General features: G+C 42.2%; 1 protein-coding gene across 1 annotated transcript in view; it reads left to right on the plus strand.

Moving 5' to 3' along the window:
• The window catches only part of ANXA10 (annexin A10), a 98,930-nt gene that overhangs the window by 62,056 nt on the left and 13,487 nt on the right, over positions 1–23,387 (plus strand). Inside the window, exons 4-6 of the mRNA XM_038559158.1 lie at positions 8,863–8,976; positions 10,469–10,559; positions 11,911–11,990. Of these exons, the coding sequence (XP_038415086.1) occupies positions 8,863–8,976; positions 10,469–10,559; positions 11,911–11,990 (285 nt within the window). The remainder of the gene's footprint in view (positions 1–8,862; positions 8,977–10,468; positions 10,560–11,910; positions 11,991–23,387) is intronic.

A 23,387-nucleotide genomic window follows, 5' to 3' on the forward strand; every position in this document is an offset into this window, starting at 1 on the left:
AATATTCACTTACCACAGTGAGCTGACAATGCGGCTTGCACAAATGTTTTTATGATACGATATAAAATTATGCGAGTATTTATACAATGAGTATCGGGGTAGGTGGAGCTAAGAGAAATTCTAAGGCGCGCTTTAGAGGGGCCTACATCACTGAGGGTTTAAAGAGCGAGTATTGGTTCTTTATGATAATAGGAAAAGGCCTATAAGTTAAAAGCATACACAAATGTCGCCCTGAGCATGCTCAGACAAGCAAAATGTGGGTCATATGTCTACTTCCTGCCCCTGGTTACACATAATTATATATAAAGGTAAGAAGAACGAGGAAGAAGAAACTACCACTTCGCTTTCCGTTCAAAGGGAGCAGCGGGAAGAGCGGCCCCGCGGGTGATCTGCAGCTTCAGCGTCACCCAGAGCAGCTCCACTTGAAGAGCAGGCACCGTTCGCTTCGGCCGGGCCACACTGCGGTGCCCAGAGTCCCTTTAGGGCAGATCTTCGGCAAACAAGAAAGCAGAGGGGGCCGGGCTGGGGCGAGTGACGCTGCAAAGGTTGCATCCGCGAGGCTATTTCTATAAAGCCAAGTGCAAACGTAAGGCCTTGACTGGAGCACCTACTTGAAGGCTCCTCCTTGAACGTGCAGGTTTTAGCTCTTGAAGCATATTATTCAATATTTATCTTCCCCTCGGAAAGCAAGATCTCCTCTCAGATGTCCTGATAATATCACACCCCCTCCCCCAGGAGGGCGCTCAGCACACTTCGCATTGCGAGGCCGTTATCACTCCTGCCTTTCTTGATTCCCTCCGCTCGGAAAACCTGTCTGACGATAGGGCCCTTCCCTGAGCATCTTGGGAGAGCCAAGGATGACCCCACGCAGGTACGTGTTGAGTCCCAAGTGGGCTCCACTTATTTATTTTAGACCCACTCTGAGCGGGCTCACCCCGTGGCAGGCACAGTCCTGCAGGCTGGTGTGATCGCGGCGAGGAAACCAGGGCAAAGGCCCTGCCGCCAGGCAGCTTCCATCCCATCTTGGTGAGACAGATAGAAGAAATGGTAAACTGAGTCATGTTAGAACGTGACAGCGTCACGGAGAAAAGGATGAGGCCTGGTGAGGGACGCAGTAAGTACTAGGGAACCGGGTAGGATTTAAGATCGTGTGACAAAGGCCGGGCCACGAGGGCAGGAGGGCTCAGGAGGGCAGCGAGGGGCGACTCCCAGGACATCTAGAGGAAGAGGGTTGGAGGAAGAGGGAAGGGCAGACAGAGGCCCCGCGTGGACAGAGGCCCGCTCTTCCGGGCTCAGCGAGCGGGAGGCCGGGAGGGGGGTTGCAGGAGATGAAGGCCCAGAGGTGGCCGAGGACACCTGCGAGCCCCTGCAGCCACGTGCGCTTCCCGGACAACCACACGGCGGCCTCCCTGGTGGCCGGCCCTGGGCGAGGAGGGGACGGGCCTCTGAGCGACTGATGGGACTTGTGTGCGCTCGGGGTGGCTCTGCCCGGTGTGCCGAGGGTCGCTCCGGGCAGACGCAGGAGGGACGGTCCTTCGGAGGCTTTGACCTTCCCAGAGGGGGCTGATGACTGTGGCCGGGCCGAGCCCTGTAGCCGGGAAAGAAGGCGGAAGAGCCCCTGCTTCTGGGTGTCTTGCTAAGTTGAGACAATAGAAGCTACTGACGCTTGGATGACACAAACGTTGAGGGAAATAACACAGTAGGTGCGATCCTGACGTGGAGAAAGAGCCAGGGAGAGAGGACTCGGGGGGAGCCGGTCCAGACCCGGCCATTCCCTATCAGCAGCGAGTTACGGAATCCACTTTGAGGACAGGAAAGACACTTGAGTACGTCTGATATGGCCCAGAAACATCGTACGCTTTCCATCTGAGCTGCGTGTCCCTGGACTTAGATCAGGGCCGTTGGGTGCGCGTCACAGAGGGGAGCCGGCGCCGAGGGGCTGAGCACCCCGCCGGCAGGCCAGGATGCAACCCAGAGGCTCCCCTCCCGAACCCCAGACCCCAAGGCCATTAGAGGGCCTTGGCACGGTCTCCTTCACGGAAATCCTGGAAGCCCACTGCCGTGTGCCCCAGGCCCCGCCAGCCCGCGCCGCACCCGCCGGGCCACGGCCTGCCCACCCCAGCCGTGGCCTCGGGACCGTGAGGCCCAAGCCGTTGTCCCCTTGAGCGCTGACCCGATGCTCTACCTGCAATCAGTAAAAGGGGGTTTGCCCAAAAAAGGGGGGTTTGTCTGGGTGGACATCGGTCATTCATGCTTGCACTAGTTCACATGCTCACTCGTGAGCGAGGCGCACGCCCTGTGCTCGGCCCCGTCCCGGGCTCAACCGTGCACCTAGGAGGCCCGAGGGAGAGGCCGGGTCCTGCGGACTGGGGGTACCACACCGCTGTCGCCCGGCTGTGGGGGTCTGGAGCGATGGATGCGAGGACAGGGCAGGGTGGCAAGCAAACAACGGCCCCACTTAGAGGAGGGCCCTGAGGAGGGGTCACCCCAGTGTGCGCCTCTCCGTCGGCTGCCAGCCGCCCCGTCTTCTCCCAGTAGAAGGGGGTCGCCCAGTCCACGTGCACCCGAGCCTTCGGGGGGCTGCACCGGATTTGAGTGAAACAGCACTTTCGGCCCTGTGTGCTGTGCACACCGCCTGGCTGACCTGCCCCTGCGGCTCCCACGGCGCGTGTCCAGGGGAGACACGGGGAGCCGGACTCCTGGCTCCAGCACTTGCTCTTTGGCCACGTGGAACTTGCTCCTCGAGCTGAGCTCTGCGTGCCATGGCTTTGCCCCCTGTACAGTGGGATCTTCTGGTTCTCGTGGTAATGAACCATTAGGGTCGTTCCAACGTGCAGAGACCACCTGACAGGTGGGAACGGGGACGCTTGGTGGGCCACGTGGTCATCACGCTCCTCTGCTTAAATCTCCACGAGGAGGACCTTTGCTTTCCGGACTGGAAGGGACATTGCAATGACCGGCGGCCAAAGTCGCTCAGAGAACCTGCAGATTCCCAGGCCACTTGGAGCCAGGGGCAACTGCGGGTCCTGCTCCCCTCCATCCCAGCGATGCTCAGCCGGGGACGGGGGTGGGGAGAGCAAGCACCCCTGCTCCAAACAGGTGCTATACTACCGCTCTGGAGGGCCTCCCACCCAGGAGCCCCGCTCGCCCCCCGCTGCCCCCCAGGTAAGGATGCATTGCTGTGCGGCCCCAGTGTTACGAGGGGTGTTTGATTCTAGGGTGGGAAAAAAAATGCAGAAAATTACTAAATTAAATGATCATTTGAACCTGAGTGTTAACTAGCATAGCCCATAGATGCAGGAAAGGATCTATTTGAAAGAGCTACGTCAATCCAAGCTTTAGGAAACATCGGCTTCGCAGATGCCAAAGTAACACGCTAAAATAAAACTCAAAATCCACAATATTGAGGATATAAACTGCACGTTTATAAGAAACACTCATTTCAATACAACCTGATGAGTTTTCACAGGCACGATAGCCCTAAATGGTCCGCATCCTTCCTGTCACCCGCTTTTGGCCGTCTCTGTGATTTTAGACGCCCCAAACAACGTGCAGTGGTAGCGCATCGTGGCTTTAACTCCCTTTACTCTGATGACCAATGTGAGCATCGTTTTCCGCTCTTAGCGCTCATTTGCTTATTTCCTAGGTTAGCTAACAGCGCAGATCCCAGGTCCATGTTTTGATCAGGTCGTCTTTGCATTATTGGGTTTTAAGAAGTTTCTATGCCTTCTGGGCACAAGTGTTTTGTCGGACGTGTGAAACCAAACACGCGTGGTTTCCTTGGAAGAACGCAAGTCTTTATTTTGATGAAGTGAAATGCATCATTTTTTTTCTTTCCACGTGTGGATTGCTACGTTTACGTACTCTATCCAGGAATTCCTTGCTACACCAAGACCCAGGATTTGTTCCTACGCTTTCTTCTGCAAGATTCACAGTTTTAGCTTTTCTTTTTGGGTGTGTACGTCGTGCGTGACACGAATACAAGTGGCTTAGGAGCAAGTATCTCTGCCTTGTTCTCAGTCCTGGGGCAGGAGTATTCACTGTTCACGATCGCGTCATCTCAACTCTAAAGTTTTCAGGAATTCCCTCTATCAACATGAAGAAATTCCTTCTATCCATTCTTCCCTAAGAGTTTTTCCTATGCTTATATGTTAAACGTTTTCAAAAGCTTTTGCTACATTTATTGATATCTTGCAGCTTTTCTACTTACAAGGAATTGAGTTTATTGATTTTTTCAAGTGTAAATTGACCTTGCCTTCCTGGGATAAATCCTATCTCGTCGTTACATGTCACTCTTTTGACATATTTTACATATTGGATTTTATAGCTGATTCCACTGGGGTCTAGAGACTGGCAAGGTGGAGTTAATTATTGATTCAATCTCCTTGATTACTGTAAGGAAATTCAGATTGAGTGTAAAATTCTGCTTGAGTTTTCTCTGATAATTTGTATCTTTCAAGAAATGGGCCTTTTTCAATTAAATTTTACAATTTAGTGGCATTAACGTGTCCATAAAATTTCTTTTTCCTTTAATGTCTGTAGTATTTGTACATGACACTCTAAAATACCAAATACTGATATTTTGTATTTTCTCTCTTTTTTCTAATCAGTCTAATTAGAACTTCATTAACATTACTGATTTTTTTTTTTTAGAGAATCAGACGTTTTATTGGTACTTTCTTTTTTTTTTTAATTTATTTTTTATTGGTGTTCAATTTACTAACATACAGAATAACACCCAGTGCCCGTCACCCATTCACTCCCACCCCCCGCCCTCCTCCCCTTCTACCACCCCTAGTTCGTTTCCCAGAGTTAGCAGTCTTTACGTTCTGTCTCCCTTTCTGATATTTCCCACACATTTCTTTCTAATATTTATCAATTATCTATGTTACTGGTCTCTGATCCTATTATTTTTTCTTCCTTCTTATTCTCAATTTAATTTACTCTTTCTAGTTTTTTTTTTTAATGTGGAATCTTAGGTCATTTATTTCATATGTTTTTCTTATAACAAATATTTTAATATATTTATATTTATAAGTTCACAAAAATTTATATAAAATTTATATATTTATATAAAATTTATATAAAATTATATATTTATATAAAATTTATATAAAGTTTATATATTTATATAAATATGTATTTATATATCTTATAACATAAATATTTTCTTATAAATATATTTTCTTATAACATAAATATTTTAACATAAATATTTATATTTTCTTATAACATAAATATTTTAGCATAAATATTTATATTTTCTTATAACATAAATATTTTAATATTTAAATAAATATTTAAAGCTAAAAATTTATCTTCAAACACAGTCTCACCTGCATCCTACAAATTTTAACATGTATTTTTCACCTTCATTAAATTCAACATATTCTTTGACTTCCTTGTGATTTATTATTTGATCCTTGAATCATCCAGAAATATTTTTTTTGACTTTCAAATATCTGGGATTCCCCATATATATTTTAAAGTTTACTGCATTGTACGGAGAGAACAAATTCACGTGGAAGCACATTACCAGACATATTGAAGGGAATATCTCCATCATGTGTCAGTACAAGTAGGCAAGGACCTCACTGTTGGGAAAGAGCTACAGGTGGGCGTGGGGGGAGGGAATGGGCGGAAGGTTGAGGAAGCCAAGAGAGCCCCGTCAGGATGGCAGCGCTGGGGGTTAGGTCCTTGGGTTGCGTGTCTAGGACAGAAGGCACGATCCCAACAGCTAAGTTGAAGTTTGAGCGTAGGGTATCAAGACCCAAGTACCACACCTGCTTGACTTCACCCTTAAAACACCTATGCAAGGTAGGATTGACTTAAAAATGACAAAGAGTGATTAAAATTATCTTGTAATTCATTAACAAAAAGCAGTTATTAGATCTATCGCAGACTCCTAGATCTCCTGCATGAATATCTGATTTAAAAAAGCATTTTCATAATATTTTATCTGGGAGAGACCATTGTGCATCCTAGATATTTAGAACAACATAATAATGGGAAATTATTTGTGGAAATAATTTTAAGGGCACAAGGTTTTTTTTCATATAAAAAGTTATTACATTTTAATCTCTTAAGGAGTAGAACTCAAAGTTAGAATATTAATCAAAATTCATTCCTCTTGATGATGCATATTGAGAAAAAAAATATCATTTTTAAGAAGCTGTAATTATTTTGTGCCTTAATAGAACACAGGCTTAGAGTTCCTTGGCCACCAAAAGCTGCCCTGGGTCCCGAGTTCCTGCAGGAGCAAGGTCCCCTTGTCACATAATTCTGTGCTGCAAGTCTAATCTGACGCTCCTCTTCTCCTCCAGTGGGTCTTGCAGTCCTTCAGATGGACTTATCACCCGCGTGTGCAGACACACCTAAGCAGACACAAGGATTGCCCCCGCGGTGCACTCCTCCCTCACCGACCGACCTTCCGAAGGGATTAGTCAGGGCTGTCCAGACACGCAGGACCCACACGATATGCACACGTACGCCCGTGTGCTTGGCAGGCGGCCTGCACCTGGCCCCTTACAGACAAGCCTGGGAGAGGGTCCCTAGCATCGGGGTACTGGGGGGTTCTCATCACAGCAGTCCTCTGAGGGCCCTGGCCGCCCGTGGAAGCCCGAGGCCCCACGGGATGGGGCTCCCCTGGGGAGAGTGTTCACCAGAGAGCGCGCAGGCCTGGTTCACCTGAGCCACCCAGACGCTCAGCACGTCCAGCCCACCCCGGTCCTTCTGCACCATCCAGACCCACATCTACTCTTCCCACAGGTCTAATAAAAGGGGGAAAAAATCTCTCTCCCCCTTGAAGTCTCTCTGTCCCTCACTCTTTCCCTGTCCAGATCACGTAGGACCTTATAGCAAGGATAGGATAAGGTGCTCAAACGTCCTCATTAGAGCAATGGCAAGCTGTTTAAGGAGGTGGCATGAGCTAGCTCTGTCCGTCCAGCTAAAGAGAGAGAGAGAGATTTTAAGGAATTAGCTTATGGGATTGCAGTGACTGGCAAACTCAAAACCCATAGCAGGAGACTCAGGGAAGAGCCGCAGTCCAATTCCAAGGCTGGTCTGTTTGTAGGATTCTCTCCTCTTCAGGGGAGGTTAGGCTTTTTCTATTAAAGCTATTTCTATTAAAGACTGGATGAGGGCCACTAATATTGTGGAGAATATTGCTTTACTCAAAGCCTGCTGATTCAAATGCTGATCTCATCTACAAAATACCGTCACAGAAACATCTAGAATAATGTGTGACCTAACGTGTGGGTACTGTGACCCGACCAAGTCGACATATAAAATGTCACCTCTGGGTTTCTAGAGTGTGAATCTCCTTGAAAACAGAGACTCTGTTGCGTTTCTCCCAAACCTACTATGTCTTGGAAACAGTATTAAATCAAATGTGTTGAGTAACCGCAATCTTTCATTCAAACACAATTTTTGAGCTCCTGAGTGTATGAGAATGTGAGTTTCATAAGCTCATATGTTTATATATGTTTTATTCATTGATGTAGTCCCACCACCTAGAAGAGTGTCTGGCTCGTGTCACCTTAACAAGTATTTGGTAGAGAAATCGGAAATGGTCAACGGTGCATAAGGGGGGAATTAAATAGAATATAAGTTCTACAGAAGAAGGGATCTTATGCTTCTTGTATATACTGCAAGCACCGGAGTCACTGACCCTAGCAGAAATTCGATTCAGACTCTCTGTATTACCAGTTACCAACTTACAGATAAGTGCTTTTATTTACTAAAAGTGAAAACCCACAATGTAGGAATGGTGCTGTCAGATTATCTTAAATAAAATTAAAATTATGACTATCTTTTATTCTAATAAAGCTTATTATTCCTCATCATCTTTCACTTGAATCCTGTTGAGTTACCTCAGAACTAAAATATTGCATATTTTTTAAATAAAATTGAATGTACTCTATATATCTTGGTGATAAATGTTAAGTTTTAAATATCTTTCAAATATCTTTGTAACATTGCAAAAAATGTTTATATAACATATATTTTTTAATATTTAATTTTTAAATATTTATTTATTTATTTTATTTTATTTATTTATTTATTTTTTTGAGAGAGAGAGAGAGAGCAAGAAAGCATGAGCAGGGACTGGGGGGAGGACGAGGGCAGAGGGATGGGGAAGCAGCAGATCCCCCCAGCAGGGGCTCCATGCAGAGCTCAATCCCAGTACCCCAGGATCACGACCTGACCCAAAGGCAGACGCTTAACCAACTGAGCCACCCAGGTGCCCCTAACATGTATGATTTTAAAATGCCCATTCTACACTGGCAAAACAAAAGTCAAAATTAAAATGATCAATATCATGCTTTCATAATATGTATTCCAAGGACAAACATTCAACACGCTTGTTTTTCCTCCTTAAGGGTTTAACTTTCAATATTTTTTCAAAAATGTATTAATGCAGCTATTTGATGAAAGTTCTTGGATTACTCAGTTCATCTACACAAGTTGATTGAATCGTTGAACTGCAATGATAAAATAAGATGCATGCTCGATTTAAGGTCTAGTGCTTCATTAATTCCACGCAAGAAAACTAAACTCTCAACCACGATGTTTTTCAGCTTCAAATTTTTACTTATTTTCATAATGAGATCAACAGGTTGGTGTTGGGATTAGGGAAAGAAGATCATTTCATATTTACGTGACCGCAGTGTCCCTGTGGATGACCTCTCATGCAGAGATGCGACTACATCAGGCGTTCTCAGACCCTCAAGTCCATCAGTTCCTACAACTCATATTGGCATAGAAAAGGAAATCGTAGTCAGAAGACTTTCTGTAATTATCCCATTTCTCTTGTAAAATTGGTAACTAATATAATAAAAGTCTTTGCTCCTCCATCCATAGGACTTAATTGGGGACCTGCGGGAGAAGCTCTCAGATCACTTCAAAGACGTCATGGTTGGCCTCATGTACCCGCCGCCATCTTACGATGCCCATGAACTCTGGCATGCCATGAAGGTAATGGTTTGACAGGAAAACACGCCTGGAGGAAGCGCGAGTCAATATTTCAATAGAGCGGGAACTGCCTGGGATGTTGCTCTACGTGATCAGGTTTAGAGGAGGGGATATCTGAGCAAAATTAGAGCGATGCCCATGCTGTGCTCAGGACAAGTGACCCTGTTAGGAAGAGGGACCCCGAGGCCCCAGTGGCTGGGACCAGTCTGTTCGTTTGCTGTGCACACGCGGACCCACTGACCCAACTCTGTGCTGAACCACAAGGAAGAACGAAGTAAGCTTCCGGGGCTGTTCATCTCTGTCCCTCCCTAGTGTGTATTCATATATTAAGCAAAAATGTTCTACGTTGTGTGAACCTCTTTAGATTTTTGTTGAGTATCGGACTCACTACGTGGAGGTAGGATACTGAGTCAGAGATAAAATATAGACATCTTTATTTATTTCTGTGACCTTAAGTTACTCTTTTACAAAAACTGTTGCTCCAATGTATAAAAATCTTACTTCTGAAGAACCAAAATAATTCTTCCTTACAGTGAAGTCACGCCCACGAAATAAATTGACTACAGATTTGTTAGAGACTTTCTGGGCCAGGGATGGGGTGTGAAAGGCTTTTTATGTCTTTCCAAACACAGATATTAAACACCTGCAGAATTGTTGCAATCGTTCCAATATGATGCCTGCCAGTGATCAAGTTACTCGATCTGGGAGTGATGTGGGGCAGGAAAGAGGGAGCGGGAGGGGACACTAAGGGAACTTGGATTTTGGCCATCATTTTTGCAGATGAGAATAACCATTGTATAAAATTCATATGTACTTAAACCAATCGCTTTTTTTTTTAATGTGGCAATTCCTACCTCTTGCAAAATGATGTGCCTACAAACTAGAAGAAGGAAGTCTCAGGTTACTGTTTAGATAAAGGGTTATCGTTTATTAGGGTCACGTTGAATGGTAAGGATTTCTGAGACTTTCCAGAAGATGTGCGGTCTTTGCAATCACTGTAATAGAAAAACGTACGTGTACAGCTGTTAGAGACCCGAGAAAGTACCCAGTCCAAACCTTAGACAATTGGTACAAAACTCCACATTTAGGGAGAGGCAGAGACCGGGCCTTGAATCGTCTTTAGGAAACTCAGAGACCGAAATTCTAATTTCAGCTTTGCAAAGAACTGATATTCTAGTAGGAAAAAAAACAAAATCAGTGTCATGAGCTCAAACATCTTTTTTCCACATTATATAGAAATGTCCGTGTTGTTTTGTTCTAAATGAAGGAACAGGGATTCAGAAAATAGTATCTTCTCAGGGGCAAGTGACTAGTACACAGCAGAGCCAGAACTGAACCGAGCCCATCCTCGTCCCAAACACGCTTTCTTTCTCCTCCGCCCTCTCAGAATACCAGGAATGTTGTAAATCTTTATTATCTTTATCTTTATTATAGGAGATGCACTATTATTCCCAATACAAATGCCTTTCTATTTCTCCCTTTCTCTGTCTTTCAGGGAGCAGGCACTGAAGAAAACTGCCTCATTGATATTTTAGCTTCAAGAACAAATGGAGAAATTTTCCAGATGCGAGAAGCCTACTATCTGCGTAAGGAAATGCACATACGTGCCTATGCTTTACACACATATAAACTTTAGATTCTTCAAATGCACAGAATATTCCAGTTTAAACTTTTTTTTTTGTTTCTTTCTTCTAAGATACCCTTATATTTGAAATATTTATTCTCACTCAAGACCAATTAAACCCACTTAAGTAAACTTGATGATTAGGCGCCAAAAATGAAACGATTCTCTAGACAGTCAAGTTAAGAAAAGTTTCCAAGAAAATACGTACAACAGGGATCCCTGGGTGGCGCCGCGGTTTAGCGCCTGCCTTTGGCCCAGGGCGCAATCCTGGAGACCCAGGATCGAATCCCACGTCGGGCTCCCGGTGCATGGAGCCTGCTTCTCCCTCTGCCTGTGTCTCTGCCTCTCTCTCTGTGTGCGTGTGACTATCATAAATAAATAAAAATTTTAAAAAAATTTAGAGAAAAAGAAAAAAAAAAGAAAATACGTACAACTTACTACAAGCTAAGTGCTTACGTTAATACAGGCAGGTGCACAGCGCTGTGGCTCAGGAGCATTTATCTCTCACCCAGGAGAGACCGGGTAGAGACTAAAGCAAAGGGCGATCAATGACCTCTTCGCAAATTCGACAAATGTGGGTAACTACTGCACCGTACATACATCTCATAATCCCTGGGATCTATCTCAAAATCATATTTTTACGCATCGTAAAAGTAATAAAGTTGACTAGTTTTACTTTCCAAAAAAGCCTAATACCTCAAGCTGCATTGCATCAGGTATTACCTCTCACTGAATGTCAAGATACTAATCTAGACAGTCAGCTCGTGGCATCGAACGAGAACAAGAGGAAATTCCCAAAGGGAAGGAAGTAAGAACCTTCACCTAAAATATGAAAAGGAGACAAAGCACTTGGGACAAGTTACGGGCTGGGTCTATGGAAAGAGGATGCAGAATTCCAGACTTTGAGAATTAGAGAATGTTAAACGACTCTCGACGTTGTTTTTCAATTTTGGAATAAAAATAATAGGTTCTTTTTTTTTTTTTTTTTTTTTAAGAAAACAGACTTGTGCCTATGTTAGTTAGGTGTCACATTTCTTTGGTGGATTCTTTAGAAGATTGGCTTTATCCGAGGAGGAGGCAGTAAACGACAAAGAAGTGTCAATAGATTGATTGTATTTCCTGTACTTTCCACTCACAACTGGGACAATGACATTAACTGATTCAAAGTATGTTGAAAAAATTAAAAAAAAATGAAAAAAATGAAAAAAAATAAATAAAATAAATAAAAATAAAAAATAAATTTAAAAAAAGTATGTTGACATGTGGTTCTATAATAAATCATACCTTTAACATGGACGGTTATTTCTTCCTAGAATACGGCAGCAATCTTCAAGAAGACATTTACTCAGAGACCTCAGGACACTTCAGAGATACTCTCATGAACCTGGTCCAGGTACGAAATTCAAAATTTCACACCTTTTTGCACTAGTAAAAAATATACGTTTCATTTTCAAAAAATAGGACAGAAAACTCTAGTTTAACAGTAAATCCAGTATAATGACTTTTACTGGATACCATCCAAACTCAGAGCGCTATAATAGAAGCTTGGATTGGATATAGAAACAAACAAATATAAATAATACGCCATTTCTATTCTTAAAAAAAAATCTACTATATATATGATGATTATAATTATAGACATATACACGAGTAATGACATATTATGAGGGTGTTAAAAGGTTAAATTATTTTTAAAAGATTAGAAATTAGAATTCTAATTCTATTTTTTTAAGACTACTAAACAGGTTTGGTGCGTACTAGCTTCTGAGGTCCGAGTACGGCCTAGTGCCCTGGGAGGGGAGAAGTGCGTTTCTCACTTTAAAACTACAAAGTACTGTAATATAAATATTCTTGTAAGCATTTTTGGAATTAAAAAGACAAGAATCGGGGCACTTGAGTGGTTCAGATGGTTAAGCATCTGCCTTCGGCTCAGGTCATAATCCCGGGGTCCTGGGATCAAGCCCCACATCAGGCTCCCTGCTCAGCAGAGGGTGTGCTCCTCCCTCTCCTTCTACCCTTCCCTCTGCTATTGCTCTTTCTCTCTCTCTAATAAATAAAAAAAAAAATCTTAAAAAAAAAAAACAGAATCAAAAACTATTAGGCGTTTGCTCTCTGTCTAAAGAGGTAATAAGCAGAAATGCAGAATCTGAATTGAATCCTATAGACTCCCAAGGGCCAGCATACGATCTTCAGCGTTACCTTTGAAAATTCTGTGGTACTACACGTTCCCACAAAAGAACCCTACGGCTTCAAATTAAAATAATTAAAATTCGACCCTTATTTTATCTTTCTGTACTGACTACACGGGACGTAATTATTGTATTTCAACTAGTATTTCTTGAAAACATCCCAAACATTAGCATTGCATGATAATGTGTTTTAGATATAATCAGCCTTTGTCGGACGCATATTCTTGGATATTCCTGTCATCCAGTTCAGCAAACGCAGTCAAGGATGTAGAGGGAATCCGTGTTCAGCTCTTCACTCTCAAAAGAAAACGTGGAAGTCCATAGCTGGCAAAAATGTCTTAAGGACCAGTGTTTTGGTTTGGTTTCACGTTGTAGGAGTGTGCGTGCGTGTGTGTGTTTGATGAAACAAGCATTTCTGAATCCCCAAAACTTTTCTCTTTATGTCAAGAACATAGCCGAGCCGTTGGTAGTTGGCGTAACATCTCCCTAAGAACCCTGGGTGGATGGACTGTGGGGGTGGGAACGCGGAGCTCAGAGGAGACTTCACCGCCTTTAAAGAAAAAAGAATGGATGGGAGCCTCCTGGGGAGTACGGGGGGACGGGCCACACCTGGGAAGGTAGAGGAAGACCGAGAAGGAGGAGACCGGGTGAGGCCGCCCCTGGGCCGCCGGGGCCCAGGGCCCCACATGCTCAGGTGGGGAGTCATCACTGGACGGAACCGGGCCGCCCGCCAAGGTCCTTTCTCCCTCTGCGCTGAGCCCTCCGGTACCAAGGGCCTCCATCAGTCGCTGCCTATGTCTTTGTTAACCGGAACACGTGTGGGCCCAGCTGCCGGCTCCGAGGTGCCCTCCCTTGGCCCGTGGAGCTACGCCCGGGGCCTGCACCCCCCGCAGCCCACCTGGCGACCCGAGCGGCCCGAGGAGCCCCTTGTGTCCAGTGTGGCCTCCAAGACATTCAGAAGGACCCAAAAGCGACTGCTCCCAGGGAACGCTGCCTAGACCTCGCCGTGGCCCAGCATCTCTCCTGGGGTGCCCTCTGCACCCTCCCGCCCCCGACCACACCTGTCTTCTCCACAACCGAAGGAGGGCCAGTCCCTTGAACGTCCTCACATAATGAATGAACTTGGCCGGCCGCCCGCTGCAGGGCTGTCTGGGGGCGCCGGCCTCTCGGCCCTTCCTCAGCCCCAGCTCACGTGCTGGGGTCCCCAGTGGCCCCTTCGCCGCCGCACGCCCAGACCTCTCTACTCTCCCCTCTTCCTGCTTGCAGGGCAGCACCTATTCACCTGGCCGGCCCCTTGCTCGCAGCTCCCCAGCAGCGCGAAGCAGCTGCCACTCAGTAGGCTCCCAGGTGGCCCGAACAGGTGTCGCGGCCCGGCTGCGGCCCCCCTGCTAGTGCTGCAGAGACCGGCCCTTTCCACCTGCTGGCCCGTCGGTCCCCCCCCCCCCCCCGCCCGCTCCTCCTAAGCCCTGCAGGCGCACAGGTGCTGAGGCCGCCCGGGAACTTGGGGTGGCCTCGCTGGGATGCCTGCCACTTCCCCTCACGCTCCGCCGGCCAGACCTCCACGAGGTGACTCCCCTGCTCCCGGGGGGGTAGCCCAGAAGCCAGCTGGTTGTCCTCAAAGAAGATGAAACAGGTCCGGAGACCAGCTGTCAATATACAGACGAGACTTGAAAGCCACAACCAAGCAGGCCGGGGAGCAACAGAGGAGGGAAGATGAAGACACCTGGGACAGTAAGGAGGGAATCCAGGAGGATGACTACTGGGGCCAAAGCAGAGAATTTCCCGGAGGAGAGCAATATATACACAGACCAGCAAATAAAATGTCCTGCGTGATTTCTTAAAGGCACTTTATTTAAAAAAATACTTTAAAGGGTAAATTTCTTTCCATTTTTACCTATGCTTCGATTTTTGGCACATCCTTATCGCGTCACTGTTTAAAATGATCTTTAAAAGATCGCGGTGTGAACGATTCTCGGCCTTACTTCTAATCTTACCTGCAGAATGATGGTGTTCACCATACTATATGCTATGATGTGTATAATACACAATTTTAATCTGGATATATGTAAATTTTTATGTGATGAATCCTATCATGAATAATTCTTATGAGATGAACAAAAACCAACCCCAGTTTAATCTTTTATTTCTTCTGCTTTGTCTTTGGCCTCGATGAACTACGCATGTGCAAAAAAATGCATCAGCCCAACATTCACCTGTACTTGGTTGATTGATAGCTGAGTTGTTCCAACAAGCACATTTCAAAAATGCTAGTATGAGCGGCACCTGCAGGGGCTCAGCGATTGTCTACTTTTGGCTCAGGGCCTGACCCCGGGGTCCCGGGTTCGAGTCCCACGTCGGGCTCCCTGCACGGAGCCTGCTTCTCCCTCTGCCTGTGTCTCTGCCTCTCTCTCTGGGTCTCTCATGAATAAATAAATAAAATCATTTTTTAAAAAAATGCTAGTGTGAGAGCTAGTACGGGAGTTAGGAGTTCTCATCGGGCCTCTGATTGAACCCCCTCTTCAAAGCCCCATGCTACTCCTAGGAGCTGCTCTCTTCTGAGCCAGCCTTGGGTATTTCTATTCTATTTTACCATATAATGTGGGATGTGTTTACACAGCCACCTCTCCCAGTAGCTCAGCTTCCCGGTCATGAGAATGATGTCCCCCTATTCAACGGTAGAGTCTTAGAACAAGGTTGCGTGCAGGGTATGTGGAAAGCAAGTCGGACTTTTCGGAAATAAATGCTGCAAAGAACAAATTCATTAAAAACTCTGGGAGGATAATGTTCAGTGCTTGCTGAAATCACAGGCTTCCTACAAAATGGGTCTGTGCCAGGGTTCTGGAAACTGAGTGCCGCCTGCACCCCCGGAGAGGACGAGTGAAGGCGGTGCAGGGTGGATGGAAAGGTCCTGCGTGGGCATGCTGGCTGGCTCGCAGGACGCCCGCCCGCCCGCCCGCCCACCCGCCGAATGGGGCAGATTTGTCGGATGGAATTTCTGGCTGAGATGCGGGTTGACAAGTTGTCCGTAAGCAGTAGAGAGTCACAGGGGCATTCTTTGGCAGCATGCAAGACGATAAAATCGGGAGATTTTATCCATTATCATATCTGTGTAAGCAGCAAAAAATTAAGTTGCACGTGTCATGATCATTTACCACAAACAAATAGAAACATCCACTGAAAGCCCCGTTTGTGACTTACGAGAGTCTTACTTATGAAGAATAAAAGCTAATTTCCCCTTATTATCATCTTTAATTTCTTAATTCCATTCTCTTTGACTTCAAATTGATCAGATCAATCAGATGTAAGGTGAAGTGAGACAAGAAACAGTGAGAAGATGCAGCAGGAGGCAAGGGACGTGTATTTAGGCAAGAAAAAATTATTAACAAATTCCCTCTTTTATTACTCAGATTGTCTCACCGGCCATCTTCCAGCAGGGAGAGCAATCAGAATTCTTAGTTCCAACTAGATTAAAGAATAAAAGGAAGCAAGGAAGCATCCAGTTGAGGAAAAAATACAGCAAATTCCCCAGCTACTCGGGAAAATAGACCCACAGCCCTATGCTGATTTTTTTTCCCTAAAATCACAAATTCAAATATTTACCTTACAGAGATGTCTACATTTTTTTTTAATTCCGCAAAACTTTGCTTTTTAAACAACAAAGTTTGTAAGACTTTTCCGATGTTAAAATATTCTCTTACTACACACAAGAAATATGAAATTAAGAATGGTTTCTACCTTGTCTAGAAACATAAAGTGAGAACGTGAATATTTCCTCTAGGATAGCAAAGGCAATGCGCGAATTTACATGACTACTTTATTTTCCTTCTTTTCTTATAATGTTATTTTCCTGCCTTCTTCATCCCGGGTGTATTAACATGTCCAAACAGGTGGCATGGGTTCTCTTAATATGTGTTTCTTGTGATTAAAAATTTCATGTTGTACTTCACACATTATTTTGTATGATTGAATTAAAGAATAATTATATTAGATTGCAACACTAACTCTCCATTCATTGCCAGACAACACAGATTTTAATTCTCTTTTATCCTCTTTGTGTGGTAGGGGTGCGTGTGCCCAAGTTATTGCCAGTTTTGAATTAGGAATAAACATTCCTAAGGAAATCATTGCTGAGGAAACCAAGTATTAACTGCACTAGGTTTACGAGAGATTGGTAATTTGGACTTATTGGATTTTTTTCAAATTGTTCACTTTAAAAAGGTGGTATAGTACTAAGCAAATCCACTGGCTTTTCAAATAAATTAAAAAGTTTGTTAAATTAGATTAGATTAGATTAAATATTAAATTAAATTAATTGAAAAGCAGGGTGGCTAAGTATAGCAAGTGTCTGCCGTCCACTTGGGTCATGGCCCAGAGTCTTTTTGATGGGTACCCAATGTCTCACGGAAGTGTCGGATCATTGTGTTACGTATCTAAACCCAATATTAGACTCTATGTTAACTAACTGGAAATTAAACGAAAATTAAAAAAAAAAAAAAAACACCACACATTCTCTCAATTTAAAAAGGTCAAATAAATAAATAAATAAATAAATAAATAAATAAATATAAAAAAATAAAAATAAAAAAATAAAAAGGTCATAATATTTTTTTTTAAAAATTGTAACTAATGATGCTACAAAATATAACTTAAGACAACTATTTCCCTTGGGGCACCCGGGTCTCAGTCATTGAAGTGTCTGCCTTTGGCTCAGGTCATGACCCAGGGTCTGGCGATGGAGCCCTACATCCTGCTCAGCGAGGCGTCTGCTTCTCCCTCTCCCTCTGCCCCTCCACCTCCCCGATTGTGCTCTCTCTCTCTCCTGCCCTCTCTCTCGCTTGCTCATGCTCTCTCTTTCTCAAATAAATAAATAAAATATTTTGAAATAAATAGATTATAATAATAAAACCACAGTTTTCCAGTCAGAAATTCATATTAGCCTAGGCGTTGCCTCTAATAAAGGAAACCAGCAGTCCCACTGTAAATCCATGAGTTGCAGCCTAATATCAAACAAGTTTTTATTTTCTTAATATCCAAATAGAAATGTATTTCAATTTATTGGTGAAAAATATACGTTCTCTTCTAGGAAATGAAATGTATTTTATTAGATAATCTTGCATTCTCTTAGACTTCTATCAGAGATTTTGTTCCCAAATCCTGCTTTCCTCCTTTCTCTTCCCTAAGTGTTTCTCCCAAGCACACTCCATAATAAACAAGTCGAGTGCTCATCTGCGTCTCAGAATCAGCTTTCCCTGGAACCCAGCGGCCATATCCCCTCCTTGCAGAGACAAGGAAACCAAGGCTCGGAAGGATTCCCATTACACATCTACGATATGAAAACAGACCTAAGTACACTATCACCCCATTGTTTAAATCTAATTTCTCCTTCCTCCAACCCCATTTGACTCCATTCCAGTTCTACTTCTGTTTGGTAAAACGTCAATGACCAATATGCAAATAACCTCTCAAAATCTCTGTACTTCTTAAATGGTTGAGCTAAACACCACTTAAAAGTACTGACATCTAAGAATCAGGATTGCAGTGGATCTTTCAAAGCAAAGATTCTTCTAGTGCAGGGGAAAAAAAAAGCCAACAACACACAGGTTTGAAAATTAAGCATGACAGAAAATGGCAGGAAACACCAGTGACCCATGTTTTCTCAATGTAATCAGGCAATCGATCTTATTTGTTTGTTTTTTTTAAGTTATTTATTTTTAAAAATTTATTTATTTATTTATTTATTTATTTATTTATTTATTTATGATAGACATAGAGGGAGAGAGAGGCAGAGACACAGGCAGAGGGAGAAGCAGGCTCCACGCAGGGAGCCTGACGCAGGACTCGATTCTGGGACTTGAGGATCACGCCCTGGGCCAAAGGCAGGCGCCAAACCTCTGAGCCACCTGGGCATCCCAATCAATCTTATTTGTAATTGCAGTTCCTTTTCCCTGAAATTAAACAATAATACTTTATTATTGATAAAGTGTATATGTGTGTGTATTTGTATATATAGTGATATTATCTATAGAGACGTACGTATTTTAAAACAGCACAAGTAATTTATGTCATCATGGGGTTTTTCCTAATTTGGATCATGACTTTACAGTATAAAGTGTTACTTCTTACTTTTAATTTCTAGAGTTGGAACATTAAATTGCGTGTGTGTGTTTAACTTTGAAATAGCTTTTCAGTGTAGTTTACTTCAGCGAGTAAATGTTTCCTTCCAATAGAGAATATTAAGAAATGAGGGTGAAGAGACCTAGATTTTATAAGATGCCAAGGAAAATTAATAAAGTTTACCTAAAGGGGTGCTGGGGTGGCTTAGTCAGTTAAGCAAAGGCCTCTGGCTCAGGCCACGATCCCAGGTCCTGGGACGGAGCCCGCGTCAGGCTCCCTGCCCAGTGGGGACTCGTGCTCTCTCCCACCATCTCTGTCACTATCTTTGTCTTTCCCTCAAATAAGTAAATAAAATCTTTAAAAAATGAATAAACAAAAATAGTTTACTTAAAGACTAAATACTTATAAGGTTTCACAGTATATTTCTTTTAAAATCTAAAAAACACAAGTATAAAATAATACACAGTTTAAATTCCTTAAAATTACAATATTACAAAAATTCCTTAAATTACAATAGAAATTAAAGTAAGAGGAGGTATCTTAGGATAATCTCCTTTAATAATAGTCTTTTTGAAGATCAGGAGTCTCATGATAATTCATACTGTTTATGTATAAATGATCATATATATAATTAAATGTATAATTTCTCTTAGAGGTTTTAATGTTTTGAAGAGTTCCCACTGACTCCCGACTTCTACATCAGTGGCTCTTCAGTTTGGAGCTTCTGACCTAGCATTTCAATTAGTAAATTTGGTTCGGAAAAAATAAACAGTGAATTAGGGAACCGAAAAACCTTATCCCTTCTCCTGACCACTACCTGTGGTGTACACCACTTCAGAGAGAATCGATCTAGACATTTTACAAAAAGGAAATGGAATTTATTCCCAAAGGTTGTGCAATTTAGACTGATAACTTCCAACCAGATAACTGAGGGCTACTTCAGCGTGAACAAATCTCTTCCACCCTATAGTTGGGATCATTTCTCTCTCTGTCCAGCTCCTTCTGACTCTCGTGTGCGTGTGCGTGTCTCTCTCTCTGTTGGTCTGTCTTTCGCTTTCTCAATCTCCTTTTCTCTTTGTATATATATAAATGGTAGATGATAGGTACATAGATAGATAATAGATAGACTTTGTGTAAAACAAGGTATATATCTATATATCTTTTCCTCTTAGCTGTATTTAAGTCAGTTGTATGTCCTTATATTTATTATTTTACCTTCTTGAGATTCAGATTAGAGGGATTTGCTTTATAAATTAAGGAATGTGAACTCATTCCTCTCTCAATTCCCTCCCAATACAAATATTCTAAAATTATTCAATTATTGTAATTACATCTACTACTTGCCTCTGCATTTTATTTGATTTTCAGAATCAAAGTACCAACAATCTGTGGCTTTCATCTTTTTAACATCATGGAAATCAGGCTCACCTCTTTTGTGGAATTAATAGAGATTGAGAGGATTGGAGCATAGGAGCCTTAAGATCTTCATGAAATGGAAAATGTTGGAAATTATTGTCATATTTCCTGGGAGAGAAGATTTTTTACTTGACCTTTAAAGTATTTTCAAAAAAGGGTATTTTGAATAAGGAAACAACTCAGCCAGAACACCTTCTTCTTGAAAACTGCATGCCAGTCATTAAATGGGCTTACCACACTTCATGCATGCTTTTATTAAATTAGATATAAAAAAAAAAACTAGATATACAGGAGATCTAATTATCTGTCAAATAATACAAAATTATTCATTTGGAGATTAATCAATGAGTATGTGCAAATCACACTGGAGATGATAAGTGTTTCCATTTCATCTCAGCTCTTAGGATTTTCCTTACAATCGTTTCTCAAACTTGTACAATGAGACCTCTGGGGATGCCATTGCCATCAGATTTCAGTGATCATCTCTAGTCCACTTACCTGTTTCAAATATTTTCAGCCAGGTTTTCATTCCCTTAGTTTCTCCTTTCCACAATTTTATTTTGCCCCTACCTCAAATTCTGTACTCATTTATGTCATTTCTCTGGCATTTACATCAGCTACACACACCATGCTGCTGTTGTAGGATTTTTACATGACAAAACCAGCTTGACTTTGCCTTGGTGGAAAAAGCTAAATCACAAACTTACTTATTCACGTATATATTTGTTTTTAATCTACCAGTCTGCTTAGAAGTGCCTTTGGTAATTAACTGCAAAAGGAAGTAAATGGATAAGCACCATGTCAAGTTTAATGTCAAAAATCTAACGTTCCAAAAAATATTTCAGATAATCAGAACTGCAGAAAATTCTTAAATATTTCTCACAAACTTTGAAAGAGTAGGCATTTACTTAGCTATGCAGTGTGATTGGAAATCACCAAGAAAATTTCAATTCAATGATCTGTAAAATCTTCTTACATCTACTAGTTGATCTTTTCATTATTTATTTTAATTCCAGTGTAGTTAACATACGGTGTTATATTAGTTTCTGCTGTGCAATATGGTGATTCAACAATTTCATATGTTGATTCAGTGCTCGCCAAGATAAGTGTACTCTTAATCCCCTTCACCTACCCACCCATCCCTCACCCCCACATCCCCTCTGGTAACCATTCATTTGTTCATTTTAGTTAAGAATCTGCTTTTTGGTTGGTTTGTCTCTTTCTTTTCCCCCTTTGTTCATTTTTTTTTGTTTCTTAAATTCCACATGTGAGTGAAATCATACGATACTTGTCTTTCTCTGACTGACTTATTTCACTTAGGGTGATACGCTGTAGCTCTAACCACCTTGTTGCAAATGGGAAGGTCTCATTCCTTTTTATGGCTGAGCTAGGTTCCATTGTGTAAATAGACCGTATCTTCTTTATCCATTCATCTATTGATGGGCTGCTTCCGTAGTTTGGCTCTTGTAAATAATGCTTCAATAAACATAGGGGTGCATATATCCCGTCATATTAGTGTTTTTGTATTCTTTAGGTAAATACACATTACTGCAATTAGTGGATTGTAGGGTAGTTGTATTTTTAATTTCTTGAGGAACCACTATGCTCTCTTTCTTTCACAGTGCCTGCTCCAGTTTGCATGCCCACCAACAGTACACAAGGGTTCCTTTTTCTCCACACTCTCACCAACACTTGTTTCTAGAGTTTTTGGTTTTAGCCATTTTGACAGGTGTGCAGTGATATCTAACTGTGGTTTTGATTTGCATTTCCCTCATGATGAGTGATGTTGAGCGTCTTTTCATGTATCTGTTGGTCATGTGAATGTCTTCTTTGGAAAACTGTCTGTTCAGGTCTTCTGCCCATTTTTTAATTGGATTATTTAGGGGTTTTGATGTTGGTTGTATAAGTTCTTTACATGTGTTAGATACTAACCCTTTATTGGATATGTCATTTTGAAATATCTTCTCCCTTTCAGTAGGTTGTCTTTTAGTTTTCTTGGTTGTTTCCTTTACTGTAAAGAAGTATTTTAGTTTGATGTAGTCCCAATAATTTATTTTTGCTTTTGTTCCCTTGCCTCAGGAGACACATCTAAAAGGAGGTCATTATGGCCGATGTCAGATAAATTACTGCTGTGCTCTCTTCTGGAATTTTTATGGTTTCAGGTCTCACATTTAGGTCCTTAATGCATTTAGAATTTATTTTTTTATGGTGCAAGAAAGTGGTTCAGCTTCATTCTTTCGCATGTAGCTGTCCAGTTTTCCCAATACCATTTGTTGAAGAGACTGTCTTTTTCCTATTGGATATTTTTTCCCGCTCTGTCAAAGTTTAACTGACCATATAATTGTGGGTTTATTTCTGGGCTTTCTATTCTGTTTTATTGGTCTGCAGAAATCTGTTGTATTTCTATACACTAATAATGAAGCAAGAGAAAGAAAAATCAAGAAAACAATGACATTTATAAATGCACCAAAAATTAGATACTTAGGAATAAACTTAGCCATGGAAGTGAAAGACTTGTACTCTGGAAAATGTCAAACATTGTTGGAAAAAAATTGAACACAACACGAAAAAATGGAAAGACATTCCATGTTTATGGATTGGAAGAATATTGCTATAGTATCTATACTACCTAAAGCAATCTACATAATCAATGCAATCCCTACCAAAATACCAACAGCATTTTCATAAAACTAGAACAAATAATCCTAAAATTTTTATGTAACCACAAAATATCCCAAATAGTGAAAGCACTCCTTGAAAAAGAAAAACAAAAGTGGAAATATCGTAATTCCAGATTTCAAGTTATACTACAAAGCTATCAAAATATAGCTGATCTTTGAATTCTGTTATTTGAAAGTTATTCCTTTAGCTTTCCTATATTCTTTTAGTACTGACTCAATTAGCATTTGTCACGTGCCTACAACGTGCCAAGCATGATTCTATGCAATAGGAAATTATCAGTGAACAAAAGAGACAAAGACATCATCAATCTTTAAGAAGCTTACATTCTAAGGGGGAAGGAAAAGTTCAAGAAAAAATTTAATAAACAGGTTCATTATACAGAATGTTAG

This window comes from Canis lupus, chromosome 15 (assembly GCF_011100685.1).
Source record: "Canis lupus familiaris isolate Mischka breed German Shepherd chromosome 15, alternate assembly UU_Cfam_GSD_1.0, whole genome shotgun sequence".
NCBI lineage: Eukaryota > Metazoa > Chordata > Mammalia > Carnivora > Canidae > Canis > Canis lupus.